At 40.2% G+C, this 8,035-nt stretch overlaps 1 protein-coding gene across 3 annotated transcripts; it reads right to left on the bottom strand.

The window, feature by feature from the left end:
- Positions 1-1,011: 1,011 nt before the first annotated feature.
- Positions 1,012-7,941, bottom strand: LOC103144221 (claudin-23-like). 3 transcript variants are annotated; one of them, XM_007561099.2, is made up of 3 exons: positions 7,659-7,941; positions 4,138-4,181; positions 1,012-2,046 (listed from the first exon to the last, which is right to left on the bottom strand). In XM_007561099.2, exon 3 carries the CDS (start codon positions 1,860-1,862, stop codon positions 1,107-1,109), a length of 756 nt encoding a protein of 251 aa, XP_007561161.1. In that variant the 5' UTR covers positions 1,863-2,046; positions 4,138-4,181; positions 7,659-7,941; the 3' UTR covers positions 1,012-1,106. The 3 variants fall into 3 exon arrangements, with proteins under 3 accessions (XP_007561161.1, XP_007561162.1, XP_016531439.1); XM_007561100.2 differs by lacking the exon at positions 4,138-4,181; XM_016675953.1 differs by lacking the exons at positions 4,138-4,181; positions 7,659-7,941 and adding an exon at positions 2,487-4,113.
- Positions 7,942-8,035: the final 94 nt, after the last annotated feature.

Genomic DNA, 8,035 nt, shown 5'->3' with positions numbered 1-8,035 from the left:
GGCAACAAATATGCCCACTCCTGCCCTGCGCCTCCCACCGTGGGCAACTCCAGAGTGGAAGTACGTCCAGCCCCTCTCAAGGAGACTGGTTCCAGAACCAGAGTCATGCGTTGAGGTGAGACCAACTATTTCTAGCCAAAACCTCACAGCTTCTGCAGCCGAGGATCAGACCGCCAGGGTCCCCTCCCTCGGCTGCTGCCCGTAACACATTGCAAATGTTTTATTGAATTTACAAACAGATAAAAACACAACTAAACAATCTTGATCACCACTTAATCTCATCGCTGATCGCCTCAGCGATATAAGACTGACAAGTACATCATCAGATCATCTCGTTTGTTTTCTGTCCATTTTTGCTAATAAATATTAGACAGGAAATCCAGTGTCTAAAACCATTTAGCATCCAACAGCCTCATCTAAAAACTAACACTGGTTCTCTGACATGGCTACAGCCTTTTTCTGACTCAAACTGATGTACAGAAAGGCAAAAACCTCCAAAAATCGATACTTCTTACTGCAACGTTTTTCAATTTATATTTACAGTAAACTTTATTTTGTCAGGAGACTCCAATATGGATCAGCAATAATATTTACTCCAAATTTTACTTCCTTCATTGGCAGGTTTGTGTGAAAAACTTCTGTTTTTTGCACATTTGTGAACTTTGTTGACAGCTTGTGCATTAATCAGGCCCAAAAAAATTAACGGTGGATTAACCTGCTAATTTTCACAGCCCTCAAGAAATATGACTTTTTTAGTATCTTGCTGAATAATACAACATCTTAGAGCCATTGCAGATAGAACGATGAGTAAATTTTAACAAAAAAAGCTGAAAATTTGAAATTAATCTCAGAATTTTTTCAAGATGAAAATAACATTTTTGAGCCCCTAAAATCAAAAGATTGCCAGAAATAAATCAGAAATTTTGATATTGGCCTCAGAAATGTTCTATATGAAACGTGGAAATTTCGGAGATCCAAAAGGCTAAAACTTGTGAGAAATGAAAATCTGGATTTTTTTTATTTTTTTTTGATTAATCGTACAAACTTGGTTCGATTTAATTCTGACGATTATCGAAGAAAAACTTGTTTTTTTTTGTGCTCACATTCTAACAGCTGACCTCATATACGTCCACGTCGGTCTTACTGGTCATTTCAGGACACGAGTGGCACGCAGGACAGACGGCTTGCTCCTGGCGGGACGGGCAAGTCGGACATCTCGGTCGCTTGAAGCTGAACAACAACGCGCCGCCTCCCAGCACCTGTAAACAAGAACCCAGCCACCCGAAGTAGAGCGACCCGGCTGGACTCAGGCTGAGCTGGGGGAACTTGGGGTTGTTGAGTCCTTGACTGGGATCCACCCCCAGTCTCCTGAGGTTGTGGGTGTAAACCCCCAACCCGGTCAGGCTCAGAAGGCCGGCGGCCACCACCAGGAGTCCGCCTGAAGCCGCCACCCTCCTCAGAGGCAGATCTGTCCAGCATCGGACCCCGATGCAAGCCAGGACAATTCCGATGCCGCACAGGAACAAGGACGTAAGCACCAGGCCTTGCACCATCCGAACCCTGGCGTCTCTCTGGTACGGGCCGGCTATGGGCCAGCACTGTTTCAGCTCGGACTGCTCCACCTGTAAGCAGCTCTCCCACAGGCCGTCGGAGCGCAACAGGAGCAGGGCCTCCACCGAGCCGGACCTGACACCCACACCGTGACCCTTTGCTCCGGACCGAAGGAGAGATCCCGACCCCCCGATGTTCAGGCGAGCCTGTCCCTCCCGCCACTGAGGGGTGATGGCGGCAGTGAAGACAAGGACAAGTCCCAGAGGAGCGAAGACAATCCCCATCACCATGGAGACTGGAGTTTGCATCATTTGTGCTAAAGCTGATTTTCTTTTAAGTCTCTCAAGAGGTGTAACTAAATGATGAAAAAAGATTAAACAAGTGCTGGGAATGTAAAGTGAATTTCCCCCAAAACACTTAAAACAGACGATCTGGTTGTTAGCTCACTGGGATGCAGCTTGATTGGGATCTCCAGCAGAAATGTGAGAAACGACTCTGAAAAAGGAAAACAATGAAATCATGATTTGAGCTGAAAGCAGATGTTTACATACAGGGCATTAGAACAGGGCCATCAAACATTCAAATATCAGATTAATCAAAGGGTTGCTGTGAATTAATAATTAATTGCTAAATAATGAACCTAGTTAATGAGTTCTAAATGTTTTATTAGGGCTGATGTAGAACAGGGGATCATTACTCATGTCTTTCCTTTTGGTGTTTGTTCATTCTTTTTATTTGTTCAGAGCTGCATGTAAAATTCTGCTTTGCTACATTATTTTGTCAACAACAGTAAAATAATTTTGGGGTTTTTAGTACACGTAGAGTGTAAATTAGCACAGCATTAAAGTGTTAATTTTCACAGCCCTGAAAAAATCACAACCCTTTCGATGTCTTTTGCTGAGTCAGGTGGTTGGAAGATTGAATTTTGCACTAACTATCATGACGGTTGTTCTCAGAAGCCCCTGTCAGCCTCATAAAACAGTGCAGATTGGTTTAGTGCACACCAGGACTCGGCTGATTCAACAGCGATTCGATCTGACAGCCGCAGGCGCAGGAGGCAGGAAAAGAACTGGAGGTACCAAGAAACAAAAGAAAGAAACCAGAAGAAGAGAAAATAAAATTAAGGGGAAGGAAGCAACTGCTAACTCGTTTGCAAACAGTCTGATTTAATATTAGCAGCAGTTGTTTCAAAGTAAAAGCAGAACTTAATTTTAACGACATGGATTAATTGCTACCATAATAACTTGACCCTTGCATGTCATGGATCTCGCAGTAAAACAATTGTATCCATTTCCATTAACTGAATGGATTCTCATGATTGCAAAATGTCTGAAAAAGGGAACAAAACATCGTTAATACTTAAAAATCTCCCCATTATTTTACAGCAGATAAAACTGATCAAAGGAAACAATTTGACCTATTGTAGGTGAATTTCAGTGAGAATGATTGCCTTGTAGGGATTATTTGTTAAAAAACAGGGGTGTATTGTAATCATTACATAATTATTTAATTTAATGCATTAACTAAAAAAATCTTAGGGAGTGGCATGGATCCAAAGGCGCCCAACCCGAATGGGATTATGACAGAAAGCCGAATACTTCTTACAGTAAGACAGCAAGTACAATAGATGACTTTTGTGCTTTAGGCATGACCTTAAAAATACTCTGCTGCATCGCAAACATGTTTATTGAACCTTTTAGCATCAATACAACATAATAACAGATCAGTCTTAGCAGCAGATCCTTCATCTGCAGGCAAAATTACAGTGGAGAGTAGATTTTGGTTTGAGCAATGTAGGAAGGAGATAAAGTTATGATTTTAAAATGAATAGTGCAAAGGTTGTGAGAGAAGTTTTTATTTAGCCAAAGATCAAACACAAGGTCAAATCCAGCCCACAGCTGTTCATGTGGCTCTCTAGTCTCTAACTTCATTATAACAGGTTGTAGTATTTTTACACTGATTATTTTATCAGAAATCCAACCTGTTTTAATTTGGCTAATTAATAATAATGATTGGTTACTTCATAGTTAATGGTTTCATCCTTGCTCGCATGGATGCAGGCTTCTGGATACTGACACACTCTCCTACAGAACCTGTTTCCTTCCTCCTGGCTGAACATTTTTGTGGTGTTTACAGTTTGAACAGATGAAGGTGGTACCGTCAGGTAACTGGAAATCACACCCAAACATGAATCAGAGTTATGAAAATCAAACATTTCCTTCCTGATGTCCTGATTTTCTCCTGATGTCACTCACTACGAAGCAGAGTATTTAAAATACATCCACCTTTGACCTTTGTCACATGCTCACACAGTCATGACATCATCATGTGGACTTTCCATCTGGACTTTCCGCTATTGTTTAAACACATCGTAACAGTGGTATGTGTTCTCATTTTGACTGAAGTGATAAAAGCAAAGTATCTCTTTCATTATTCTGGCATTTAGCAAATATAAATAAAAATTAATTGTATGATTTAACATCAGAAAGTAATACAGTATAAATTAAATTATTCTGTAATCAATGTCATGCGCACCACAAACACCACCAGCACAATGTTTAGTAAAATAAATGGCTTGTCTCGTACCTCTTCATGAAAACTCTGCTTTATTTACCTGCAGGTTCTTCATTCTAAGAGTCAGAGTGGGAGAGAAAGATTGAGTTAGACAAAGACGATAGAAAATGAGAAGTGGAGACACTGAAGAGGATCAAAAACGAGCAGGGAGAGAAAACAAAGGGACCACTTGGCTTCAGTGCTCCTGTTATGGACTGAAAAAAAAGGTCGATGCCTGAATCTGTTGCTAGGATACAATAACCTGGGCAGTCTCAATGTGACAGCCGTGTATGTGGAGCTGTAATAATGAGACGACCTTGCTGGATCTCAGTCTACGTTGCCGTGTGTGCGAGCTCACGTCCCGGCCGTGTTTCTGCATGCATGCACAGGAGGGAGCTGTTTTCTAAAAGTCTGACTCCTGAGAACCAGGCGTGACCTTGGAGGAAATCTGTTGGTTTAGTAATCACGTCAGGTCTGAGTTCGAGTTAACCTCCAGACAAGGCAACCTGACACTGCAGACGTGGTCAATATGGTTTTATGTCAAACAAATGCAGTTATCAGAAATATTGAGACAACAGGAAGGAGCAGATTCACACTGGAAGGGCTTTGTGGGTTTCTGCTGAGACCAAGCAGTAGGCTGCAGATGTTCCTCTAAACTATTTACTGTAAAGTTGGCTTCATAGACAAGGAAATATATTGCTCAGAGTTTAACACGAAGCCCTTCACCGATGTTTTAAAGTTTAAGATTCATCACTCTGTAGCTACGCAGGCTGTGCAGCAAAAACATTTCAGTGTAACAATAGCAGTCATAAAATACAAGACAAAGCATAAACTGACTAAACATCTGGTCTCAGGGACTCACAGAATTCACATCTTGTTATACAACAAGCACAAACTTTAGGGGTTGCATGTTACTGGCCAACACAAAAGATATTCAGAAGTCAAATAACAAAGTGAGGGAGAAGTTTAAAGCACGGTTAGATTATGAGAGATAATTAATCAGGGATCCAGATGCTCTGGAGGAGCTGCAGAGACCCGCAGCTCAGCTGGTTGGATCTGTTGACAGAAGTAGTAGATGTGAGATTCACTAACCTGGTTTTTATGGAGTGGCAAGAAGAAAGCTGTCATTGTAAGAGAGACGCAGAGATCCTGTTTAAAGTTTGATGCAAACCGTGAAGGAAACACAGTAAAAAGGTGGAAGAGGTGACGAGACCAAACTTACAAAAGGTTTCTTTCTATGTGATTGGGTTTAAGTTTGTGGTTGTAATAAAGTGACAAAATGTGAAGCATTTTAAGCTGCTTTTGCAAGCTACTGTAATTTACAAATAATCTAGCTCTAAAGCTGACCTAAAACTTATTTAAACTAAAGAGCGACTGCTGTTTCAACTGCACAGTGTGTTCTGTGTGTTGAAGAGTGTTTTGGTTTTCAAAACATCATATGTAGACTTTTGCAATGATTGTAATGATTTTTTTTCTGAAATATGCAGCTTTGTGACTTTTTGCTGGCACAGGCTGTAGTGTTTATCATGAGATGCCATCAAGAGTTCAGTGTTAACATTTTCCATGACAACAACACATGTCTGCATGTTGAGGAGGTGAAAAAATTACAGAGCTTGGATGAATTTGATCTTTAAACATGATTATTAACATGGCAGACTGGAAAAATGTTGCTCTTCAAAATGAAACTGAAGATCTACAAGATGGATAGCTTAAGAAGACGGAACTGTTTGCATTAGTATATAGGGACAGAGATGGTGACAGTCACATGCAGGTGTGCTGTGATGAGACCCAGACAGGCAAATAAAAACATGTTTATTGTTTTTAATGTTTCGTTTTTGCCGGGGAGACATTTTCCAGCTCAAAGTGAAAGAACATTTTTTCATCTCCTCTGATCTTTTGCCAAATCTGCAAAGCAAAGAGAATGAGTTTGTAAAATGAAACATTTTGTTACTCTAGGTGACGGTTGGTCGTTCAGACTTTCCATTTCTCAATGTTAACTGAAGTTGATGCTGTAAAAATATAATTATAGTCTTTTAAAGGGATCTCATATAAGCAAAAGTACTTAAAGGCCGTTTGCATAGTCTGAAAACAGCAGAGAAGCGATAACAAATTGAAGCTTTCGGAGCTGATATTTGTTGTAGAGAAGGCCACTTTCCTCAGAATATACCAGATAGATTGTGTCTAAAATATGAATCAACACAGTTTATCCACAGCTGAATGACATAAAAATATTTTATAATGGAACTGTAATCTTCTTTTCTTGCAGTTTGAAGCTGATCTGAGTTTTGCTTACTTTGTGTAAGCTGCACACTCTGCTCTACAGTTAGTTCTAGGAAATTTTATTTGTGTAAGACATTTAGAAATGCACCCATTACAAGCACAATCTATTAAAAATACAGTTTTGGTTCTGTAATCCAGTTGCACTGTCCAAACATCAATGCAGACATCACATATCACGCACATAATGTTCCGTAAGCATACAGAAATCCACATATAAAAGAGACACAGCTGTTGTGTTTTATAATAATATTTACTTTGTTTACATATCAGGCTTTTCTTTGAATATTTGAAAGGTTTCTGCTAGATTTCTCCATTTTCCTCCATGTCTTGGAAGCTTTCATCAACCTTTGGAAACTCATTTTCAGTTCATCACTTCAAGGCATCCAAAAACCACGACTGAGATGAAATAATCCAGAGAACAGAAAAAGCTCATCTGACCAAAGTGAGGCTCTCTTTCATTTTCTATTCCTGTTGTTCCTGCTGGAAGATGATAAATCTCCTCATTAGCTTTAATTATAATTTCTAGCTGATAGTAGTAGGTTGTAGAGTGTCTGTATTTTTGATTTTATCTTTCTTTATGTTTTTTTCTTTAATGTACTTAAATATAAACAATAATAAATTCTTACAGAAATATGTATTGTTATTATTATTGCGAAACTGAATGGCTTCTTTAAAATAATTCTCATTATTTAAGCATCTGCATGTCTTTATGTTTTCCATCATTTTTAACTGAATACGTTTTTCTTTTTGGTGAGTTTTGTTGCGCTCCCAGCAGTTGTCTGCATAGCTGCATGAACACATACCTGCAGCCGTGTGTCATGCTCACTCAATCCTGTTTTGCAGGTTTGTCCTCAGTGAGCTGACATGGTGGCAAAGACAGAAAATGACAGACGCTGTAATTTGGATCAAGAGTTTCCACCAGTTTTTTTTTGTTGTGATTAGAGCTCACCTAATATGTCTGAGAGAGCAAAGCCTGATTTTGTTTGCCAAAGTTTGAGCTTTTTCATTCTCAACAACTCGACTGATATTAGATCCTCCTGAGAAATCAAGCTTCTGCCCTGAAAATGCTGCAACTTTGCAGGATTCCAAGGTTCTCGTTTGCTTTGATGTAGAAACGACAAAAGGAAAAATCTCCATAGAAACTGGTGATGAGCCGAGAATCATATGCACCATACCATTGCTGACCCTCTCACTGCTTTGTCTGAAAACGGGCATGCTTAGAGCAGTTTACAGAGACGATCACCCGAATGCAGCCAGGGGAGTCAGGCACTTACCATTCAGGAGAGGTTTTGTGCATCTCACTGCAGACTGCAGGCTGCACCGCTGCTCTGGTCTGAATCGCTAACATGCTTCTCTCTTTGGCAACAGATGCTGCAGCCACCTTCCATTTATCCCCATCGTTTCTTCTTTCTCTTCTTTCTCCAGTTTCGCTCCTGCCTGCGTTCTTTTTATTTCAGCCGTTTTCTGTTCTGTCCTTGTTTGTGTTCCCCTTTTCCCTGCTCCTTCCTTCCCTGTCTGACTGCTCTTTCACATCTCTCTCTCTCTCTCTTTCTCTCTCTCTTTCTCTCTGTGCCCCTCTCTCGCCAGCTGAAGTAATGTCTGTTATACGCAGGGCAGAGTGACTATTGCAATTACATTTTAGTTTCTCTGA

This window comes from Poecilia formosa, unplaced genomic scaffold, assembly GCF_000485575.1.
Source record: "Poecilia formosa unplaced genomic scaffold, Poecilia_formosa-5.1.2 Scaffold123, whole genome shotgun sequence".
Taxonomy (NCBI): domain Eukaryota; kingdom Metazoa; phylum Chordata; class Actinopteri; order Cyprinodontiformes; family Poeciliidae; genus Poecilia; species Poecilia formosa.
Note: the sequence above shows the minus strand (reverse complement) of the source record. Positions and strands in the feature narration are given on the sequence as shown.